Genomic DNA, 24,335 nt, shown 5'->3' with positions numbered 1-24,335 from the left:
TATATGCACACATGACATCTGGCCTGGAACAATGTTGGCACGCAGCAGTCAGTGCCACTTCTCGTCACGCAGGAGTACTGCTGATGATTTTTCAGATCCAGTCTGACACCACAGGAAATATTAAACAGGTGAGGAATTTGTGGTTGGATAATTTCTATCATAAAGAGTGTTTTCTGAAGGTCAGTAACTTGTTCTTCTTGCTGCCAGATGCCATGGAACCAACCATTTCTTTGATGTGGCAGACTTATTAAGGCACTCTTAAAGGTCTTTTCAGAGCCTTCCCCCGATAAGACGCCCTCCTCCATCATGGTGGCTAAATATGAAAAAACCCTTTGAGCCAATGCATAGGGCAGAGCTAAAAAAATAATGTAATAAATCCAGGATATGTAAAGCACGGCAACTCACCCATAAGGGTCTCAAGGTGCTGAAGTGTGGGCACAGAGAGATTGTATGATTTGCCCAGAATCACAGGATTAGCTGTCAATGCCTAGACTCGAACCTGCCTCTTGTAGCTCCATCGTCGGCAGCTCAGGCCGTTAGGCCACATTCTCTCCCTCTTAGGCCATATTCTCCCTCTTAGGTCACATTCTCTCCCTAACCACTACAGTACATATTGTGGAAGCAAGCCTTCCTTTTAGTCCTCCTATCAGCTAGAAGGGTCATTGAGATTCAAGCCTTTTAAAATTAAAGAGACATTCCTTCTATTTGAGGAAGTTTTTTTAAGAACTAATTCACATTTCATACCAAAAGGAGCCAGTGGCTCAACACTTTCCCAAACCCAGCTAACACAGCAGAGACCACATCATACTTCAGATATTAAAGGTTATTTAAAATTGTACATTATTTGAACTAAACAAATAGTCTAATTACTGAGTAATCCCTTATAGCAAATGGTCACCCACAGAAAGGTCTAGGTCAGCAATTGTCAAAATGGAGTATGGGTTCCTGGGTGTCTTCAGGAGTGATGTTCTGTTATAAAGATGTATGTCAGCCATTGCAAGAGACTGTAAAAGCCAATTAGAAAAGAAGTGTCTACGTCCAGAGCGCTGTTCTATGTGTATCAGTTGTCTCCATGTGTAAGGCTGCTACATGGAAGAACAGAAGCACATGAATCCAACACAACTGCCTCGATTCAGTATCACAGTGATGCATAAGTAGAGCCAGGTGTCCTGTCTCATTTATTCCAGTAAGGTAAGCATGCTTAACTTTGGTTACCTTCCTACCACTGACTGATACTTTATTTGTACTTACTGCTTTCCGTTGTGATGCAAGTAATGTGGATCTAGGGGACGCGCAAAAAAGACAGCCGGGAGCCGCGGGAGGAGCCAGCACCCGAGTTTAGGGCAGGAGCCCTTGAAATTTCCTGATTGCGCTCGCGGGACGCGCAAAAAAGACAGCCGGGGGCCGCGGGAGGAGCCAGCACCCGAGTTTAGGGCAGGAGCCCTTTGAATTTCCTGATTGCGCTCGCGGGACGTGCAAAAAAGACAGCCGGGAGCCGCGGGAGGAGCCAGCACCCGAGTTTAGGGCAGGAGCCCTTTAAATTTCCTGATTGCGCTCGCGGGACGTGCGCAGGCGGCGCCCGGGCCAAGGGCGGGCCCGTCCTGTGCCTGTCGGAGACCGGATGAGGCTGGGCTGGGCCCCCCCTCTTTCATCTGCGGAATGAGTCTAGTTGACATTTAAAGGAAATTGCTCAGTTTAATTGAGCGGCTCTGTTTTTTAGAAAACGGACCAGCCCTCGCCCGACATTGCCTGATTGAGACCGGGACAGGACTGACTTCTCAACGGGAGCACTCAAGTAAGACTATTGTTTTCCTTTTTTGGCTTTCAGTAGTTTAAACTATGGGGAAAAGGAAAGCTGTTGACCCGCCAGCACTACTGGATGATATAAAAAAAAAACAGAAAAGGCGTCTTAGGAAACTAACCAACAAGTCCGTACATGGGGGCCCGAAATCACTGGACGAGATCAATTTATTATTTGAGGAGGTGGAGGCCATACTTAATAGTGAATTAGGTATCCGTGCAACCTTGCCTCAGAGTAAGCCACCACTCCATCCCAAAAAGATCCAGGAGTTCTTTAAAAAGAAGAGTCAAATAGTTATCTCTGGGGAAACAAATGATGGCGCAGGGGAAATGCCCCTTGTTAATGCCACTATTCCCTCTATACAGCAGGGTATGGTGGCTTATAGTAGTATCTCCAATCCTTCACACACCCAGGGGGCATCCCAAGCCGAGGAAATTGAACGTATTCCCCTACCTTTGAGTCCTGAGATAAGGATTGCCCCTAATATACCATGCAGAAATCGCTTTGAGTTCTTGACCGAGGAGGGCGATTTGACTGAGATCCATGACCTCCCTTCGGCCAAGACAGATATCGAGGCTGCCATCTCCCCCCCTAGTACTGTTATGTGCTCTAAACCATCTCCTAGTAAAGTTAACTTGCCTCTAATTCTTCATAGAGTAGAAGAAGTTAGATATCTAGTACTGCAGTTAACTAAATTCCTACAGGGGAAAATGGTCCAGCAACCGAGATATAAGTGCCAAAATCTAGAGATAGTTTAGGAAGGTAGAATTGTGGCGCCCAAACTAGTTTCATCCAATATCAATGTGAGCAAGGGGCCTGCCGACTATTCCCTAAGCTCTGGGTTCTATCTGGGTGCCACAGAGGCTAATTTTAATCCCTATATAGCCAATCCCAAAAGCAAATATATAAGGTGCAATAGTTCCATTTATGGTAGAACTATGGCGGTGAGCGATGTTGACACTGTCAGCAGCTCCCTTGCCCCACCGAATCGTCATCTTACTATGAGGCATAATGCCACTACCAGTATTTTAAAGACTATGGACGGCCCTCTTCCTAATATTGATAGACATCCTACCAAAACTCTGATTAAGGGCTCAACCTGCATTACTCCCTCCCAAAGAGCTCATAGTGCCTTAGACATGTCTCTATCAAGCATAGGCTCTAGGTATGGAGGCAATATTTTTTTTCTAACTAATGTTCCAGAGCTGTCACACAGGTCTGCTGAGGACCAAGAGTCTAGGCTTAATAAGGTGATCCATTGGTTGCGTCATCGACAGGAATGCCTTTCAGTTATACGCTCGGACATCCTAAAAACCGAAAGATGGAGTCCCTTTGGGTCAAACTTCGATGTAATTGCAATCGTGTTTTTGGTCAAAATCATGGCAGACCAACTTATCAATTTTGTTGCACGTATGCGCCAGCTCAAGAGCCTAAAAGGAGAAGGCATTATGTTAGTTCCCAAATTGGTGGATTTAAAACAGGCCCTTGTGACTGGTCATAATACCTATACTAATAGGAGAGACTCCCGGGAGGAAGGTGAACTTATGCTTCATGGCTCTGTATGACTCTCATCTGCCCAGGAAGCCATAAATAGGGACACTTTAGAGGAAACACAAATAATCAGATTGGATAAGACAATGGATGAGTTGAACTACAAGGATGTTTTTCCTACAATCGCCGATACTAAAACAGACACTACTGGTTTATCCATAATGACTTGGAATCTTGCTGGCCTTGCCAGGAAACTGGACGATATCGATTGGGTTACTTACATAAAGTCCCAAGATGTGTGTCTTTTTCAAGAAACATGGGTTGAGGATCGAATTAGTATAGATGGGTTTCTTTCCTTTAATGCCCCTGCACAACCATCTGAGAAAGCAACAGGTCGAGCAAAAGGGGGACTTTTAATTCTTTTAAATTCAAAACTGCAATGTGTTTACAAGGTTTTAAAATTTGATTGTCCTGATCTGATGGGCTTACAAATCTCCTTTCAGCAGAATTTTTATATAATTCTTATTAATGTATACGCACAATCAGTCTCACGCGGATCAGAATCAAATATTTTAACTCTACTTACAGATTATTTAGACACTATACAAACTATCTCTTATTTAATTATTGCTGGGGATGTAAATTGTACCTTCGAACCCTCTGAGTGTTTAGTGATTTAACCATGGAGGAGGATGAATTATGGGGGATTGCACAATTGAATGGTGATAGTCCCTGCCCACGTTCTCGTGTTGCAACTCAGCTAGCCTCTCTGTTTAAAATTTGGCCTTGGGGCTTGTAATGGGTGTACTCCTTCTGATTTAAACCTTGCTCCTACATTCCAACAAGGTTCTTTGACTAGTGGTATCGATTATTTTCTAGTGGATGTGCAACTCTGGCCGCTATTGTGGGATATGAAGATGGATCCCAGGTGTTAGAGTGATCATAATCCCCTGTTACTCACCCTCACTGGGAATATTTTTGGTAGAACCTCGAATATGCAATTTACAACTGTCCCCCCCCCCCCCCCCCCCCCCCCCCATTTTTTAACAATGCTTATTCAAAGGTTGGGTGGCCAAAAGTGATGTTGAACCCTTACTTGTTACGCAAGATCTACCTAATGTTTTCTGACAACTTGTCAGCCTGTGAAGATTCTGACCCTGAGGCTATTCCACTTCTTGGTATTCATGCAGACATGACAGTTAAACTTCAAAGTTTTTTTTACAAAAAGGTTAAGGCAAGCCCCAGAGGCAGGGCTCTGAACAACAGTAGATGGTTCAACGACACATGTATGAGGGCTAAGTTTGGTCTAAAAAAGGCCATTAAGGTTGGGACTCCGGGGGTGATTAAACAAGCAAGATGTATGTATAAAAAGACAATTTTACACTCAAATAAATCTTGGGAAGACTCAATTTGTCAGGAGTTGTTGGTTGCTTCAAAAACAAACAATAACAAACTTTTTTGGGAACTGTTAACCAAACATGAGAGAGGGGGTAGATCTAATGTAAGGAATCATATTCAACCTGAATGTTGGGTGGAACATTTCACTCTTCTCTATGAGGAAACTACCTCCTCTGTGGCCTCTGATTGTGACAATGTGGGCTTAGACCCCCTCACTTTTCCAAATGACCCTGAGAGTTATACTTGTTTCTCTTTAGAAGAAACTGCTGATGCTATTAATTCCTTGAAATCTGGTAAAGCCCCAGGACCAGATAAAATTCCAGGCGATCTATGTAAATCTGAGCCACGTATATGGACCTGGTATATCGACTTATTGTCTAATAAAATCATAAAAGGAGGGCAGATTCCTGAGACATGGAAGAGTGCCGAAATCATCCCCATTTACATAAAGGGTAATCCAAATCTCCCATCCAACTATAGACCGGTTAGTTTAATTGACAACCTGCAAAAAATCTTCGCCAAACAGCTTCTAGGAAGACTATCGAGCTGGGTTACGGAACAACAGATTCTCTCTCCGTTACAGGCGGGGTTCCGGCCTAAATTGAGTACGATAGATCAGGCCTTTAGGCTGGCTGTGTTACATTGGAAATATGTAGCCCTGGCAAAGCAACCCTTATATTTTGCCTTCGTTGACTTGCGTTCCGCCTTTGATTTGGTCCCAAGGGAAAAGCTTTGGGAAGTGCTATATAAAATAGGGATACCAGTCCAGACAATTTTCCTATTGAAACGCATGCATGAAGACACATATGCTCAAGTGAGTTAGGGCAAACAAGGGGAGTTGACTAATAAATCCCCTATTAAAAGAGGCGTCCGACAGGGATGTGTGTTGGCACCACTCTTGTTCTCCCTATTTATTAATGAGAGAGTGCAAGAATTAAGGGCATGTCAGAATGATGCTCCCATTTTAGTCAATCAGAAAATCCCTATTCTTCTTTTTGCGGATGATTCTTTCCTTAGCTCAAAAACCCCTATGGGTTTACAAGTTCTTGTGGACAAATTTAATTAATTCTGTCGGAATTCTGGCCTAGAGCTGAACCTGAAGAAAACTAAATTGATGGTGCTCCGTTCCAGACCTCGGAAGAAATGCACCATAAGGCTAGATGGTGTTATTTTAGACCAGGTTATCTCCATCGATTACCTTGGTGTGAGGCTCACAGATTTACTTCATTGGGAGGAACAGGTTAGCAAGAGTGCCGGGCTTTTGCAACATCGGGCAGCATCCATATTGCGCCTTTATAGGAGCACGATTGCCAAAGCTGTATCCCCAGCATTAAAGATTTATGTGGCTAAGGCGCAGGGTGCTGCTGTCTATGGTGCAGAGATTTGGGGCATGTCAGATAGTAGTAGATTGACTAAAATTGAGAATAGTTTTGCTCGGGCTCTATGTGCATGCCCCATTAGCACCCCATTAATCCCTTTATTTTTAGACTTAGGGTTAAAACGAATGGCTGATCTAATTATTTTACGACCTTTGTTGTATTGGGTGAGGTTATGGATAGTCCCTGAATAGGTCGTATATAAGTCCTCACTTCTAGAATTGCTAAAAATGTACTAATTCTACCTCTATCCCATGGATCAAACATGTATCCAGCTGGCTCTGTATATTGGGACTGAAAGATTTATGGGAGAACCCTTGAGAAATCCCATGTTAAAGTATTGAAGGGAGCCTACTGGTCTTATGTACTGAATAATTATATTGCTTGCAAATCTAGTAGTCGTCTAATTAACCTTTTTATTGACTTTAAATGGTACCCGGAATTTGAATCATATCTAGATATAATACCTGACCTATTAGGCAAAGGACTGTATGCCAGATTCCGTTTCGGAACATTACCATTAATGGCCCTGATGAGCAGATGGGGATCCAATTTAACATCTGATATGTCCTGTGTGTGGTAATTCCCCGGAAACAGTAGAGCATTTTGTTTTTCTGTCCTGCTTATTTTACCCCAAGGTCTAAATGGATTTGTGGCATTTGTCAGGAATTTAAGTTAAGAAAATGTGCTTTTGCTTTGAGGATTCTAAAAAGCCATAATTCAAGTGTGTTAATTTATGCTGTAAGTAAGTTTTTAGTTGAGGCATGGCATATACGTGATTTTTATCTATAATGATTTTAACTGGTTTTAACTCGGGCAGAATGGATTTTATTACTTTTGTAAATTTGGTTTATGGTTGATTTGTATTGCTCATTTATGATGATTTTCTATTTGTATTGTATCGCTTTGATGGTCTGCTGGCCGAATAAAGCTTGTGTGTGTACTAATGTGGATCTATGAAAGATGCGGTACTGGATAAGATCAAGGTTACATACCTGTACTTGAAGTTATCCAGTATTGGTATCTTTTATAAAGTCACAGGCGACTCACCCAACTCAGGGACATTTGCGAAATCGGAACTGTGGTGGCCTGGGTGAGAGGTGAATGTTGTGCTTTGTTCTGATTGACTGAGTTTTGGATGTTATAATGTTGGTACCCTACTGCTGTGGCCATGTTTAAGCTACTCTGGGTATGGTTACCATTGTACTGCTCTCTATGTCTGCTGTGGGACTCCTGTCTTGATGACTGGGTTGATTCAAGCATGTGAATCTATGAAAGATACCAGTACTGGAGAACTTCAGTTACAGGTAAGTACATTTTTTCTTACATTGTGTTGGACTTAACTATTATGCTTCTTGCCTGCTTCTTATTTTCTGTGCCCCTCTTAGCATGCTTTGAGGCAAAATCATTTTCAGGGTTCAGTTGTCATTTGTCTAGATCAAGCATACTTTTCCCCAAAATATATGAATTGTTTCAATCAAAAACTAGGAAAAATAGAAATGTAATGTTTTAACTGTGTATGTTTTTTGCCTCAATGGCCAGTTTAAAAGGTAGCACACCATTGAGTCCCACAGACTTTTCCAGTCATGTTTGTTGGATCTCTGAAAACATGCTTAACCCAGAACCATTAACTCAGCTGCATCTTGCAATGACTTTTCATTGTGTGCTGTTCATGCATGCATTCTTAGGTAAAATATTTTGAATCAGAAAGGGTATGAAGCAAAGGTATGCATACCTGAAATGAGCCTAAGATTTGAGTTTAGGAATTGTGGTTCTTCGTACACCTGTTCATTTATTTGGGGTTACCCATATTGTAAGAAGCTGGCCCAGTGTGTGGTGGACACGTAAGGTTTCCCCTATTAGCGAGTGTTAGTGTCTAAATGGCCAGGGCTCTCTAGAGGTGGCTGTGGTAAGTAGCCAAGACTTATCTAGAAGGCATTTGAAGCACTTGCAATACCATAGTAGTCACACAGTACACAAAAGGAACCACACAATGTTGCAAAAATAAAGGTACTTTTTTATAGGCACACCAAACTAGACTACCATTGGTATACCTCCCTCTGGAGGTATGTACACTCTAAATATACACAGTTAAGTACTCAGGAAAATCATACTTTAGCAAGGGTCCTATAGGGGGCCAAACCATGTAGTAAACAAAAATGGAATGGGTGTCCCCTACCAGAGTGTATGCCGTAGTTAGAAGAGGGCTGGGGGAGAGTTGAACCCCAAAAGGTAAGTACCTAGAAGATCCCCAGCGGCCTGGTGCAGAGAGGCAAGTTACCTGGTTCTCCTGTAGGCTAACATGGGGATGTCGCGGTTGGTGAATGCAGATGCATAACCGTACCAGGGGAACCCAAGCGCAGGTTCTGGGACAGGAGGACCTGCAAAAGAAGGGGACAGAGCCCAGTCCACGCAGGAGTGTCTAGGTGGGGCAGGAGCCAATGCCCACCCTTCTGTAGCTAAAGATCTGGTTCGGCGGTGATGGATGAAGTCCAGCTGCGGGGTCTAGAAGATCCAAAGGAGTCCCTGAAGTCGCCTACCAGCTTTCACTCAATGATTGCAGGATTGCAGACTGGTCAGTGGTCATGAGGACCACTAACCAGCACAAGCAAATGCAAAATAAGCCATTGGAGGTTTTGCAGAGCTGTGGAGAACCAACAAGGTCCTGGGGACTCTACCCTTGGAGGGGAGTCCAGGCTGACCCTCAGAAGTCAGGAGAGCCAGCAGAAGCAGGAGCCCCTTGAAGCAGCAGGCCCAGAAAGTCACAGTGAGGCCCAGTCAGCACACCTGAGGAGTCCCATGTCACTGAAGCAGCAGGGAGGAGACTGTCCTTGCAGAGGTAGACTGCTGGGGCAGGAGCTACTTGAAACCTGACGATCCCTTGGAGCAGGAGTCAACAAGCCTTGGTTGGTGCAACAGTCATGGTGCACAGGGATTCTGTGGCAAAGGCTCACAGTCTCCCACTTTGGACAGAAGGCAGAGGAGACCCAGGGGATCCCTCAGAATCACCACCTATGTTAAAGAATTTTTGCAGATCTGGAAGACAGAAGATCCCACCAGCCGGCAATCGTTGCCTTAGGTACCTGCAGATGCAGGAGAGTGACTCCTTCACTCCAAGGGAGATTCCTTCTTGCCTCTTGGTGCAGCTGAAGTCTTGCCAACCCCAGAGAATGCACAGTCATGGAAATGTTGCAGAATGCTGATAGGAGCTGTAGAAACAATGTTGTAAGGACTGTGCAGTCTTGTTTGGTTCCTGTATAGCACAGCAGGGGCTCTGGAGAGCAGGAGCAGAAGATGTCTTTGTACAGAGGTCCTGGTAGAGTCTTGCTCGACAAATCTGGCGACCCACCCTCGAGGGAGCCCCTAAATAGCCAAAAGGGCAAATTGGTCATTCTCTAGGTTGACCACATATCAGTAGGGGTCACTGACATCAGCTACTTGGCCTACCAAGTCAGATGCTCCCACAGGCCTCTGCCCATCTTGGTTCCAAGATGGTAGAACCAAGTGGTCACCTGGAGGAGCTCTGGGCACCACCGTGGGATGGAGCTGGACAGGGGAGTGGGCACTCTCCTTTCCTTTGTGTGTTTCGCCCCACAGCAGGACTACTGGTCCCTGGACTAGTGCAAACCGGTTTATGCAAGGAGTTAAAAATCACCACAAAATACTAGAAGGGCAACCGATCAATAGGAGGTAGGTAATACACTAAATATATACACTAGCAATCAGAAATAGGCTTAGAAAAGTTTAGAAAACAGTGCACATAGCAATACCCAGTAGTGACCCTAGGGGGAGCAAAAATCATATGCTAAGAAAATGGAGTGTGAACAAGGTACCCCCACCTAGGTAAGAAAAATGTGTAGAGGGGAGCTGGTAGTAGTAGAAAACCACAGAGGTAAATAACGCAGAATCCCCCAGAGACCATGAATGCAGGAGTAAATCACTGGGTTTTCCCCAAACCACCCAAAAGACAGAAAAGAAGAATAAGTCACCCAGACATGACTGCAGGAATACCAGCGGTGGATTACTGAAGAAAGACGACCTGTAGCGAGAGGTGACCAAGTCCAAGAGAGACAGTGGAGGTCCAAGAGGAGTAGGTGCTGCTACCCATCCAGCTGTAGTTGCAGGAGTTTGTCCACGGAGATGCCAGGGTCCAGCGAGGCCCAGGAGGGGGAGTCGCAGGTGTCCCTCAGAGTTGCAGTGTGTCCACCTCCTGATAGGTGCTCACCTGGCTAGGTGAGCAATCCCCCTTTCAGGGCTATTTAGGGTCTCTCATGTGGGGCCTCAGATTCGGATTGCAAGATTCCAGCAGTACGCCTCTGTAACTTCTACTTTGACTTCTGGCCACTGGAACCGCAACTGGACCCTCAAGGAACCGACAAACGCTGCTACAACAAAGAAGACTCTTCTGCAACTTTGTTCCATCTGCTCCTGCCAGCATTGCAACATTTCCGTGGCTGTGCATCCGCAGAAGACAGCAACTCTTGAGGCTGCACAAGAAGGAATCTCCCTTGGAGTGAAGGAGTCACTACCCTGCATCTTCAGGCACCTGCTGCAACGACTACCAGCTGCGTGGATCCTGCATCACAGGTGGTGGTCCAGAGTAGTCCTCTTGGTCATCTCTACCAGCTGTCCAACGTTGGTGGAGGTAAGCCCTTGCCTTCTCATGCAGGACAGTACCCCTGCGCACCGCGTCTCTTGCAGCTGCCAAGCCTTCTTTGCATCTCCTCCAAGGGATCTTCAGGCGACTTGTAGCTCCAGCACTCCTTCATGCGACGCTCAGCCCTCTTCGTGATTCTCCTGCGGCGTGGGGTCTCTTTAGGTAGTGCTGCGTGGGCTCCTTCTGCAACTTATGTTTCCCCATCCTGTGGGACTTCTGTGGGTGCTGCCTCTGCTCATGTGGACTCCCTGAGACACTGAGGGTCACCTGTGGCTCCCCCAACTTGATAGTCTCCGGCAGCACCACTTTTCCACTAACTGTGAGTTTCCCTTTGTCAAGTCTTGTTGTTGGAATTCCTGCACCGACACCTGTCTGCAATCCAGCGTGTGACATCTGCATCCATCATGAACTCTTCTCCGGCTCCAGGGCTACACTGCTGACCTGTTCTTCCTTATTGTCGACCAACTCCTGCAAGTACAGCTGGGTGGGTAGTAGCTTCTACTCCTCCTGGACTCCACTGTGACTTTTGGGCTTGGTCCCTTCTCTCCACAAGTCCTCTTCTCCAGAAATCCACCGCTGGTTTCTTGCTGTCTTGTCTGGGTGTCTTGTTTTCTTCTTTTACAGGTGGTTTGGGGAAATTCCAGTGATTTAATCCTCCTTTCCTGGTCTCTGGGGGGGTGTTGTGTTACTTACCTCTGTGGTTTTCTAGTATCCCTCTACAGATTCCACTTACCTAGGTGGGGGTCCTGTGTTCATATTCCATTTTTTTAGTATATGCTTTGGGCTCCCCCTTGGGTCACTATTGGTTATCTACATTTACACTGTTTTCTAACTTTTCTATGTCTAATTCTGATTACTAGTGTACATATTTAGTGTTTTTACTTACCTCCAAGGGAAGTATTGCCTTTTTAGTAATTTTGGTATTGTCACTAAAATAAAGTACCTTTAATATTGAATCACTGTGGTTTCTTTCATGTGTGTAAGTGGTGTGTGACTACAGTGGTATTGCATGAGCTTTGCCTGTCTCCTAGAAATGCCTTGGCTGCTCATCCACTGCTTCCTCTAGAGAGCCTGACTTCTAGACACTGCCTACACTTAATTAAGAGGTTAGACACCAATCACACACCCTCAGTGGCACAGGGCAGCAGGGTGCAATCACAAAGCTGGGCACCCAGTGCTTTTCAATAGGTGTGGGGGGGGGGGGCGGGAGTCACAAAAGATGCCGGTGAGGGTGAGGGGGGTTGGCAGCGCTTCCAGAAAACCACAGGCTGGACAAGGAGGAGGGGCTGCCTTTTGAAAGTTGCTGTACTGTCGGTTGGATTCCCCAAAGCCTGGAGGCTGCGGATGCAGGGGTACCTTTAGGCATCCGGAATCTTCATTGGATCCGGTCGAGGTCAAGGGGGCCCTCTGATTTTAGGCTACAGACGTCGTGTTGGCAAGGATGGGTCAACTCAGGGTGGACACAAGGTCAGAATCCCCTGAGGACCTGCTCTGGTCCGGTGGGACACCTGTACACAGCTGTGGGGGTCGGGTGCAAAGTGCGCAGGGTTCGTGCATTCGGGACGTTCTAGAGACTTTTTTGGAGTTTGTTGTGGACAGGGCTGCTGTCCTCAGGAGATCTTCTGTGGGTTTGTACAGGTTGCTGGCCCTGCAGAATGCATTGCCTTTTTGGTGCAGGAGGCCAGTAGGGCTGGGGCCAAGTCAGTTGGTGTCTGGACTGTTCTCTCCTGGGGTCAGCCTAGCAGTCCTTCTTTTTGCTTCTTTGTTCTTTTATGCTTGAGTTCGCCTGGAATCTGGTGAGCTAGGTTCAGCGGTGCCCTTAAATACTAGACTTAGGGGCCTTACAGGAGTCAGAGGGCAGTAGGTAATGTCCCTGAGGGAGGCTACACCCTTCCTGTGCCCACTCCTTTTGGGAAAGGGGGCTCATTCCTAACCCTAGTGGTCCCTGTCCTCCAAACAATGTTGGAGGATTCTGCAGCGAGGGGGGGTCACTTCAGCTCGGACACCTTAGGGGTGGTCCTAGCTGGGGTGGGGACTCCTCCCTGGTTTACTTAATTTCCCCCCCGGACTTGCCACCAAAAGTTCCACTAGCTGGAGTGCCCTGGGGCACTGTAACTGGAGGCCTGAGCCTTTGAGGCTCACCACCAAGTATTGCAGTTCCTGCAGGGGAGGTGTGAAGCACCTCCACCCAGAGTAGGCTTTGTTTCTAACTCTAGAGAGCACAAAGGCTTTCACCCGATGGGGTCAGAAACTTATCTTTTAGAGGCCGGCTGGCATAGACTGGTCAGCCTTACACTAAAGGGTTGGTTAAAATACAGGGGGCATATGAGATGCCCTTTGGGTGCATTGTACAATAAATCAAACACTGGCATTAGTATGGGGTTATTGTGCTGAGAAGTTTGATACCGAACTTCTCAGCCGTCCGTGAAGCCATCATGGAGCTGTCAAGTTCGTAATGAGAAACTGCCAGCCCATGTACTTAATATGGCCACACTGCACTTACAATTTCTAAGAATGGACTTAGACACTGTAGGGGGCATGTTGCTCATGCAGCTATGCCCTCACCTTTGATTTAGTGCACCCTGCCTTAGGGCTGTAAGGCCTGCTAGAGGGGTGACTTACCTATGCCACAGGCAGTGGTTGGTAATTGGCACCCTGAGAGGTATGCCATGTAGACTTTAACTTTTTCTCCCCACCAGCACACACTGTCTGCAATGGCAGTGTGCATGTGATTGGTGAGGGGTCCCTGAGGGTGGCACGAAACATGCTGCAGCCCTCAGGGACCCCCACCCCCCATCACAGGGCCCTTTGTACCACTGGTACCTTTAACAAGGGACTTAGCTGTGTGCCAGGAGCAAGCATGCCCATTGTGGGAGCAATGGTACAGTTTGGGGAAAAGAGCACTGGTGCTTGGGCCTGGTTAGCAGGATCCCAGCACAATCTGTCCAGTGGGAGGGGTAACCATGCCAAAAGGCACTTTATTACATTTCCTACACATATGTGATTCAGAGGGCTTTTTTGCAAAATGTGTTCTTTCTTGCACACTGACGTACATCTGGAAGCCAAAAACAGAGAGAAATTTAATTTTGTATTTCCACACTTCTTCCAATTAAACATGTTACTCCACTTGTCTATAGGCTCTTACCCAGGGCAAGAATGGCTTCAGAGTACAACATGCAGGCATCAAGATTTCTCCTTGACATTTCTAACTTTCTGGGGATGTGGGGACCTGCAGTATTTTTGCCCAGGGTCACCTGCCAGACTGGGAAATCTACCAACCCCAAGATATTTATGAAAACTAGACACTCCTTGAAGTCCAGGGTAGTACCCCACTTATTTGAGTGGACCTGTTGCCCGCAACAGAAGCTGGCCAAAACCTTAACGGTGTGAAGTCCATATGATATTCACATGGTTACAGTTTTGGTCTGTTACCATGATGTGCGTTGGACCCACACTTATATTGAATGAGCTGGCATTGTTTTTTATTGAGGCGAGTAGCAATGCAGGGTATGAAGACTTTGGCGATAGGTGCCATGGGTTTCTTCTGGAATCTTCTAACTGTAGTTTCCTTTCCTTTTGAATATTCCCAGGTGCTAGCCTTGATCCTGATTTTCAACAGCAATTGCACCCACCCACTGGTGCATGGTTGTGGTCATACTTCATGGTGGTGTCACACTGCCCTGAAAGTTGATCTGTATATCGGTGCCACCACCTGAACACCCTCGTAGGTTCCTTTCTTTTCACACCCTTCAAAGCAGATTCAGTGCTCCAATCCCAATCTTATCAGTTGTAACAACACCAACATTTTAAAAAGCAGTGTGCTAAGGGATAATGTTTCTCCAAAACATAAAAGTTGATAAATTTTGCTGCAACTGCAAGGAGTAAATGTGGGTCACAGATCCACATGAATTTCACCTGTGGTGCGTCAGTTATGGTCACAAATCAGTCATGCAATTAATGCATGAAAAAGCTGTTAGGTAGACTAAAACAAAACTCTACAAAGGCAGAACATAAGAGATTGAGATCAAATCAACAATCATATCCTGTTCCATGTCACAGGGCTGCTCCCAAGCCAGGTTTCAGTCAGGCTCCAAGTCTAAATCAAAGTTGTTCCATAATCGCAAGAAGGCCAAGTGGGATTCGTCCCGTCTCACCTCTGCTCTGAAGGAAAGAAGCCGGCAGTCATCACTCCAAGCGTCTGACTCCACAGGCGTCATCCAACGCTGTGCTTATTTCAAGGTTGTTCCTGGCTGGCCTCAAGTTTCCTTGGTTGTTAGCAAGCCTGCAGCAGAAAGAGGCAGATTTTCAAGGTGATGCTGGCGCTCTCAAAAGCAAATTCTGAGCCCACGGAGCGGTGCTGCCACCAGTGGGATTTACGTCCGCAGGTACTTCCCTAGCACAGACTGACACAATTGGGCCTAAACTTTCACTCAGCGTCTGGGGCCAAGCTGGTTCCAGTAACACCAACCATGATGACACCAATTTCAAATCCAGCCCCAATCTCAAACCAGACCTCAGTACATTATAGACACATACATGGTAAGATCACCAAAGCATAGCCTTTGAGATTAGATGTTCCCCTTCCTCCCATCAAACAGTGCAATATTTTACTTACACTTTAAAAATGCAGGTGATTTATACACCTCTCCGGAGACCGGTTTAGAATCTCCACAAGATGGAACCACTGAGCAAAGTGACTTTCTTGTAGTTGTTGTTTGCAGGGCAGCAGAAATACTTGACTTTACAGCTACCTACTACCAAAGTAAATGCAAACTTGATGAGAAAAATCATAGACCCTGACGTGCCACATCTAAGACAAAGCTACCATTTAGGGAAAACCTGAAAGGTACTTTGATGGCCTCTTGGATAAAGCTGTGCTAGTTTCCCACAGTTGGTTGCCCTGTGTCTAGGAGATTTAGGCTTGCTCCTGGAAATCTAATCTTTCTCACGCAGCATCCGACCCTAGAAATTTTAGTGGTCAAGCGTCCATAAGCAGAGTCAACCCAAATTACTTCCCTTCTGCACTGCCAAGCAAATAAACACGTAATAAGAGTATTCTCTTCTGCTACCCTAACCCTACTGCCTTTAAATGCTGTCTGTCTCCTGGGCCTTTGGGACATGGCCACCAAGATTGTGCCGATAGTCCTCTCCCAATCGGGTTAGGGAGGACTTATCACAAAGAAATGCTTCATGTGGGCCTGCCTTGACACAACAGACTGTGAGCCATGCCATGGACACCAGTGATGTGATCATGCGTCATTCCTGGATGTGAGTTATTTGGCTTTCCAGTGATGCCTAGGCATGCTTTGTGCACATGCCCTTTGATAGATCCAGACACTTTGGAGAAAAGATTGACTTGGCACTACTGCTTTTTTAAGATAGCTGTTACTGCCTGTTCTGTAGGCTTAATTACACAGACCAGCCAGTTTCACCAATATTACATATATGTTGGAGACTACTCTTGGGGTCTAGCCTATCGCCAGCAGCCCCTCCAAACCAGTTAAGCAGCTGAGACAGTCTTTTTACAGCTTTAGCAGTGGTTGCTGACCCCAAAATGTGCAGCCATCTTTCTGCAAGAAGTGAAGTCAGTTTTGGCCAAGAGTGTTATTTTGCTGCTTCCTGGTGCCCGAGAAGGATGGAGCGCTCAGGAAGATTTTCTGTCTTTGCCCCCTGCATGCCTTCCAGTGGAAGGACAAATTCATAATGCTTTCTCCGACCTAGGTTCTTTTGCACTGCCATGGGGGAATGGATTTTTTTTTTCTTGGACATGTACTTCCATGTGTCTGTCCTACAGTCTCTAAACTGCTTCCTTTGGTTCATGGTGTTCAATGTGCTTTTTTTACCCTGCAAGCCTCACCACCTTCCCTCAAGGTGGTGGCAGTGGTGGCAGCCCACCTTGGCAGGTTTGGGATACATTTATTCCTGTACTTCAACAATTGGCTGTATAATTGGAGTGCACCACAGTCAGTCGCGGACCACCACCAAACCAGGATCATCTTCTGTTATACGTGGTGTTTTCCATCGGTGATCCGAAGCCCTATATGAAGTCTACACAGGAGATACCCTTATAGAACCCATCCTGTATGTGGTGGCGTTCCAGGCCATCTCACTTTGGCAAGGAGTCCACGACATTCAAGATTTGATTCTTATGTCTGCTAGAGACTTCTAGCTGCAGATTCCCTACCTTTGAATATCTCAGGCGTCAGACGGGATCCTGAAACTTTTGCGTGAGAGGTACCCTTGCATGCCATTGGGTGGCTTTATTCTGTTCTGCTCATCATTAGTGCCAGAAGTGACGATGCGTCACACATACAGGAGACACACAGACGTCAGTTCTTTTCTTTCCACACCAGTTAGCGCTGATCTGGAGAAGAGCTACCCCTCTGTTTTTTTATGACCGGTTTTGTTTACTTTTTTCAGCTGTTTTTCAAAGTGTCTTATAGGAAGCCAGGTTTCAAGCCCTATGACACTTTTCACCTCGCCATGTCGGTAAAAGACCTGCACTTATGGTGTCTCGAGCGCAACAGCGAATCATTTGTGTCCGGACTGCCAGGCTACGGCAGTAAAAGCTTTGAGTGAGCGGTCCCTAAAGCTGCTTGCTACCCAGCAGTAGACACCAGTTAGGCCAACTTCAAGATGATCTTGTTCCCGATCGAGAAGAAGTTTGTGGGACTGCTCCAAGAGCCCCAAGTACTCTTTCTTGCACTCAAGGTTCTCGGGAAAGAGGCACAAGAAGAAAAAGAAGTCAGAGTGGTCTTTAACTTCAACTCGTCCATCAGCCGACACGACGAGTGCGGAGCATCGGTGTGTCAGGCACAGTTCGGCGGAGTGGTTGTCCGGTCCGACTCCGAGCCTTCCTCAGTTTCTGGGAGCTGGAGCGACCCATGCTCCAAGGAACTTTACGAGACCATGTGCCGCGTATTCGAGCAGGCCAACCCTTCCAGAATGCCTTCGGGCTCCTCAGGGTCAGAAGAGGCCCCATCAGGTTCTGTGCGGCCTGCTCCAGCCTCTGCTCCGATGGGGTCTCAAGGATCTTATCTCAGATCCTGATCAGTGCCAGTTGTGCCAGTGCAACCTTCCCAGCTGCTGATACTCCCTGGCTCACCATCTCCATTCTCATCCCTGACAACTGAGTCCGAACGTCATCGCTCGACTGCAGGGCCGTCGGTAGGGCCCATTGGTTCTCGTTCGTTGCCTGAGCGTTTTCTGGAGCAGCCAAGCATGGGGGGGAGAGTAAGAGGGGGTCACTGGACCTTTTAGAATACCAGTTAGAGACCTTAACTTCATTGGGCTGGTATGAGGACATAGGAGATGCGAGTAGACTGGGCACCACCTCAGATACTGGCTTGCTCTCTCCACCTGCCATGGCTACGGAGGGGGGAGCATCTTATGCAGTGCTAGATATAGTATCTACCAGATAATGCATTACAGAAGGTAAGTAACTTGTTCTTTAGGCTGGCTCAGTCCTGAGTTTCAGCAAGGTCCATTCTCAGCCGTCTGACCTCATGCATCCTCACGATCCCTTGTGCTCACTGGCACATGCGGGCCTTGTAATGGAATCTTTGTTCTCAGTAGGTGCAACACCAAGAGTGCTTGCCAGACAACTTATGCTTCTCTGCGGAGGCAGCCCAGAATCTTTGGTGGTGGCAGGTGGACACCCTCAATAGCCTATCCTACCCCAATCTGAGCTCACATTAGTGAAAGATGCATTGTCCCTGGGTTATAAATCTTCACCTGGTGGAGTTGAAAATCAAGGGTCTGTGGCACCCCATAGAAAGGAGCTCCACATAAGCCTTCTAGAGCGTCTGGTGGGCCCTGAAGGCTTTTCTACCATCCATCAGTGGGCAGCTGGTACGGGTCCTGATGGACAACACTACCACAATGTAGTTCTGACACAAGCAGGGCAGCATAGGGGCTTGAATTTTGTTTAAGAGGGCACTGTTCCTTTGAAGGTTGCTGAACCACATAGGATATCTGTGGTAGCCACTCATCTTTCAGGTTCTCTCACTGCCAGCTAGAACGAGTTCATATGATGCTAGCAGGCAGACCACCAATGGCATCTTTATGTCGGGATGGCTCTGGGCATCTTTGCACTCTGGGGTATGCCCTGGTTCGATCTTTTTGCCACCACCGAGAACATGCAGTGTTGAGATTACTAGAGTTCCTGTCAAAATGATCCCGTTTGGTCGAACGTAGGGTGCAGAGTTCCTGCACATTTTGCCACTGCTATCTGTCCTCAGATTAGGAGAAAGATCAGGACATTCCGGCCCAAGACATTTTGATAGGCCTGGATTGTTTCAGAAGGGTGTGGTCCATCACCCTGTTCAACCTGAACATTTGCCCTTTAATCACTCTTTTCTAGAGTACCTTCTGTCTCCACAACAGGGCAGGGTCCTGCATCTGAACCGCCACAATGGTATTCTCAATTTATGGAGATTGTGCGGCAGATATTGAGAAGTTTCTACTTTGGGAATTGGGAGAAATCTTTGGCATGGGGTGCAACAGTTTGATCCTCGACAGGCCAAGTCATCAATTATTCTGTTTTTCTCCTTGGTCCAGCAAGCTTTGCTGTGGGCACAGTTAAAGGCTAATTTTTGGCCCTCTCGGCTTTCTTACGTTTGATTTAAACAACCTGCCTCTTTTTAGTCACACAATGTAATCAGGTGCTTGAAAGGATTAATGCATATGTTCCCCAAAGTCCTTAATTATGCCTCAGTGGAATCTTAATTTAGACCACACATTTTTTTATGTGCATGCTGTTCAAGCACATGCACAGCTACTCTGTGGCTCCTCACCATCAAGACTGTTTTTCTCATTACTGTCACTTCTGCATGCTGTCAGTGAGCTGCCACCTCTGTATACCACATTATTGCCCGACAAATTGGTGCTGAGAACCCTGGCTTTCTTTCTTCCAGAGGTTGTATTGCCCATCCATGTTGGTCAGTCCATCACTCTAGGTGTTTTTTAATCTTCACCACATCCTTCGAAAGAGGCTTCATTGGCTGGTTCTGAGGAGATCCCTACATTTTTGTACCAAGGGCAACCAGCATTTTTTGTGGGTCTTGCCAGTGCTAGGAGAAAGGGCAGGTATAACACAGACTGTCTAGATGGATCATTCTATACATTATTAATGCATTATGTGTGTGTGTGTGTGTGTGTGTGTGTGTGCATATATATATATGTGTGTGTGTGTGTGTATTTTCATACACACACACATGCGCCCTGGCCAAGAGGGAGCCCCTGGATGGCCTCCTTCCACTAGAGCCAAAAGTGTCGACTGCATTGGGTGTCTGTACTTGCATTCACCAACCCACAACTGCCTCAACAGTGACACCTGCAGAGAGGGCAGTTTACCCCATATGGTTTAGCAGGGGTTTCTGGTATGGGTCCACTCCTCAGACCCTCCACAGTTTGTGAACTACAGCATGGGCATCTACTCTAAAAGCAACAGATCTGTGTCTAGTATCCATCAGAAAAAACATTTACGTAGCTTGGGTATTTTTTTGTTTTTCTCCTAGCAGAGTCCTCATTGTCCTTCCGCCTCCCCATTCTGTGGTGTGGCCTCTAACACACAAAACATGTCCAAGTTAGAATCCAGCACGCTGTCCTGACCAATCATTAATTAAATTATCTGCATCTGAAGGCACAAAAGGAGGAAATAACTGATGTCAGTGCACAAGGCTGGCGATTATATGCAGCTCTAGTCTGTCATTTTCTAGAGTTACAACGAAACAATACAACACCACCTACTGGCACTGAACACTGCCACACACATCTCCTGATCCACTTTGGCACCTGGGTATAATCTTAAGATAATGGGTTTTTGGTTATGTAGAATCTTCACCAGAAAGAGCATTACTGACGGTAAGTAGCTGGTTGTTTCTGACTTACTAGGATGAGTGGCGTTTTCCCCGTATTGTGAGATCTGATTTTTCTTAAGTTGGCTTGCTTTTTATTCTGTGGTCCTTGGGTTTCATTCAGTACATTAACCAGAAATACATTTGTCCTTACAATGTATATATTCAAGTTTGTTGGTTTTGTTTTTCTAGCTGTTCAATGAGCTTGTTCAGGAACAGGGACCCCACCTTGACAGGACTTCAGCCCATGTGAGTGGAATAAAAGAATTGGCACGCAGGTTTGCCCTCACTTTTGGTTTGGATCAGATCAAGACACGGGAGGCTGTAGCTACATTACACAAGTGAGTACATTTAGCTCCCTACCTTGTGTTCGTTTTGTAGGGTTGAAAAATAAAGCTCCAAGTTCTGTATAATTGTTCATTGATTTAGCTGTGGAGACTGCCTGCTGTGGGTTTTTCTGTGTACTTTTAAGTAATTTTGCTTCATTGTTGTAATAGTGACTTACGTAGGATAATATTGTGGCTCAGTGCTAAGTATTTGATTTCTTTGTGGCAGGGATGGCATAGAGTTTGCCTTCAAATACCCAAATCCAAAAGGAATGGAATTCCCACCCTCAAACTTGGCTTTCCTGGAAGTGTTAAGTGAATTCTCTTCCAAACTCCTGAGGCAGGATAAGAAGACTGTGTAAGTATATTGTCAAGTATTCCAGGATACTATAGTTTTAGCTAGCTGTACGTAGTACAAGATTATCCTCTGCTTTAGAAATAATTGAGTTTTGTTTTAGGTTTTTTTTTTTTTTTTTTTTTTTTGTAGAACGTAGTTTTGTTAGTGTGCTTTCAAATGTATTAACTTTCGTATATTAGAAGGCAAGAAGCACCTAAAGCATACACAAGCGACTCGAACTCCATGCCAAGTCTCCTGTCCTCATGAATGGGTTATTTCTCTTCCAGGGGATCCTCATCAATAGTCATAAACATTGAATATTCCCGCCCTTGTGCGGGGACCCCGGAGCATATATATATAAAATACATACATATTATCATGTGTAAAACAGCAATGCAGGCTATAATCATAAATAGGCTAAAATGCTTTATTTCTATGCAAGTTTTTTTTTTTTTTTTTTTTTTTTTTTATATTATAAAATCACAATAGATCATAAATATCTACCTAAGCCCCAAAAACTGGACTTAGGGAAGTAAACAGCAGTAAATATCAGAGAAAAATAGAAAAAACCACATTGAAAAACAATGAAGCATTCTTAGCCAATAGGCTGCATGCAGGTTAACACAGGAGAACCATAAAAACTTTGGCACCGTGCCTTTAAGAACCTGAGCACCTCCAGTATCCCACCATGCCTCAGGGGTGAAGGGAAGGTGACAGTTGGTTCACAGTTAGGTCAGTTCTTTTTTCCGGCTTCTTCTGAGAGGATCCTGGAGCATTGAGCTCTCAGTTTTTCTGAGTTTTCCTCAGAAAAATTCTTTAAAAAAGCGTTTTTTCACTTTTCACTCGACAAGTAACATCTTTGTCTGAGCTAGGAAGGTTTTTTCTGACAGAAAAATGCCATCTCTTTTTGTAAAATGTCCTTCTTGTGGGAAGAAGAAAGCCCAGTCAGACCCACACTCTCTGTGTATTGTCTGCCTGCCACAGAGTCACTGTCCTGACACCTGCAAGTATTGTAAGAACATGTCAAGGAGGACTCTCAAAGACAGAGAGAAGATCAGGCTACATGGGCTTCAGGAGAGGAAAAAGTCAACATCCTCTTCACTTCCCAGACCTACAGCAGAAGGAATGGCCCGATCGACGTCGACAGGTAGGATTGTACCTGTTTGTTCTCCATCGACGTCATCGGCACCACCGTCTCACCGGCATAGATCGCCGTCGACGGCGACCAGAGCGACGTCGAGGGACAAAACGTCGAAGCATGGACACAGGGGTACATCTCCGTCGACGGCAGGCCGCCGTTCGGCGTCGAGTCATCTCCGGCGCTCCCGTTCGCCGTTGAGAACGTCTCACCCCTTGGCGTCGAAGGACACGACACCAAAAACACCTCGACGGCATGAACATCCGCCGTCGACCACTCAACGTCGAGACACACGACGGCGAGTAGGTCCAGGTCCCGCGATAGGCGATCGGCGTCAAGACACTCGACGGCAAGACCTCCGACGTCAAGACCTTCGACGTCGAGAGCAGACCAGCCATCGCAACCTTCGACGTCGAGGATGCAATCGACGTCGACACAACCTTCAGCTGTGTCACAGGCAGTAGAGCCAGCGGACAAAGCTCCCTCACCGGTGGTCTCTATAAGGAGTGCATCATCCCATTCCAGAGCATCGGGGCATGTTTCTCCCATCACAGCATCCCCGGATTCACAATACTCGAGGATGTATTCTCCTACTGCCTCATTACCGAGAACGCCATCGCCTACAGCTAGAGCAGGACGGGCTCGTTCTGCTTCTCGTCAGCCGACCACAAGACCTGCACACTCTGCTACAGCCTCTCGGAGCAGGTCCCGTTCCCGAAGGAGAACCAGGTCACGAACACCACGCAGAAGATCACCTTCTTGGTCTTCTTCAGGATCGTCTGTGGGGCGCTACTCCCCCACACTCACAGATTCTCCACCTGCTAGAATTTCCCCGGTGGATGATATCACCACTTTTAATGAGGTTCTTCTAAGGGGAGCGCAGAAGCTAAATATTGAGGTACCGGAGCCGGCCACCTCATCCTCAGTTATCTTTGAGACCCTACAACACAGATCAGTCTCGAGAAAACTGCTGCCACTAGTACCGGGTTTGCTGCAACCGACTATGGACACTTTTCTGTCTCCAGCCACTCTCAAGTCTGCCCCGGCTAGGATTCAAAAGAAATACAAAGCTCCGGAACAAGATCCTTTATTCCTGCGAAAGGATCCGCCACCGGACTCTGTGATCTTAGCCGCAGCCAGAAAAACACACTCTGTGGCATCATCTTCCACAGTCCCCCCGGATAAGGAGAGCAGACACCTAGACTCTCTGGGGAGAAAGATGTGCGGTACGGCGGCATCTGCTATGAAGGTCTCCAGCGCCTCAGCACTTCTGGGCAGATATGACCGCTCTCTGTGGGACTCACTCCACAGATTTACAGAAAAGTTGCCCAGGGAAGATAGACAGGACTTCCAGGAAATCTTGCAGGAAGGGGGCCTAGTATCTAACCAGGTCGTCAGCGCGGCGGCGGACGGGGCGGATTTGGCTGCGCATGGGTATGCGCACGGAATCTGCGCTAGGAGGTCTTCCTGGCTACGGCTCACGGGTCTGAAACAGGAAGCACAGCAGCGCATTTTGAACCTCCCATTCAGCGGGAGTTCGTTGTTCGGTACCCACGCGGATGAAGAGATGGCCCGAATGAAAACGGAAGTCGACACGATGAGGGCAGTGGGCCTGGAACGTAAAAAAGACTTCAGGCGGAGGTACAGGCCGTATGACAGACGACCATTCCAGCAGAGGGTTCAAACCCCTCACTGGTCTCAAAGGCCACAACAACGACAGGGACGTCCCCTGTTTCAGGCACGTAGACCCACAAGAGACAGAGGGTCAAGTAGACCTCAACAGTCTACAGCAAAGACACCATCAAAGCAATGAGGCATTGCTTCCCTCAGCACTGTACACCACTCCGGTGGGGGGAAGTGTTACGCATCATCTTCGCGAGTGGCACTCAATCACAAAAGACAAATGGGTGCTCAATATTGTCGAACATGGCTATTCTCTCCTTTTCAAAAAACC

At 46.6% G+C, this 24,335-nt stretch overlaps 1 protein-coding gene across 5 annotated transcripts in view; it reads left to right on the top strand.

The window, feature by feature from the left end:
- STAG1 (STAG1 cohesin complex component) overlaps positions 1-24,335 on the top strand; it is a 995,019-nt gene that overhangs the window by 766,518 nt on the left and 204,166 nt on the right. For all 5 annotated transcript variants that reach the window (XM_069213542.1, XM_069213540.1, XM_069213544.1 and 2 more), the window contains 2 exons: positions 20,773-20,921; positions 21,136-21,264. In XM_069213542.1, coding sequence (XP_069069643.1) covers positions 20,773-20,921; positions 21,136-21,264 — 278 coding nt within the window. The remainder of the gene's footprint in view (positions 1-20,772; positions 20,922-21,135; positions 21,265-24,335) is intronic.

This window comes from Pleurodeles waltl, chromosome 11, assembly GCF_031143425.1.
Source record: "Pleurodeles waltl isolate 20211129_DDA chromosome 11, aPleWal1.hap1.20221129, whole genome shotgun sequence".
In the NCBI taxonomy this organism is placed as follows: domain Eukaryota; kingdom Metazoa; phylum Chordata; class Amphibia; order Caudata; family Salamandridae; genus Pleurodeles; species Pleurodeles waltl.
Note: the sequence above shows the minus strand (reverse complement) of the source record. Positions and strands in the feature narration are given on the sequence as shown.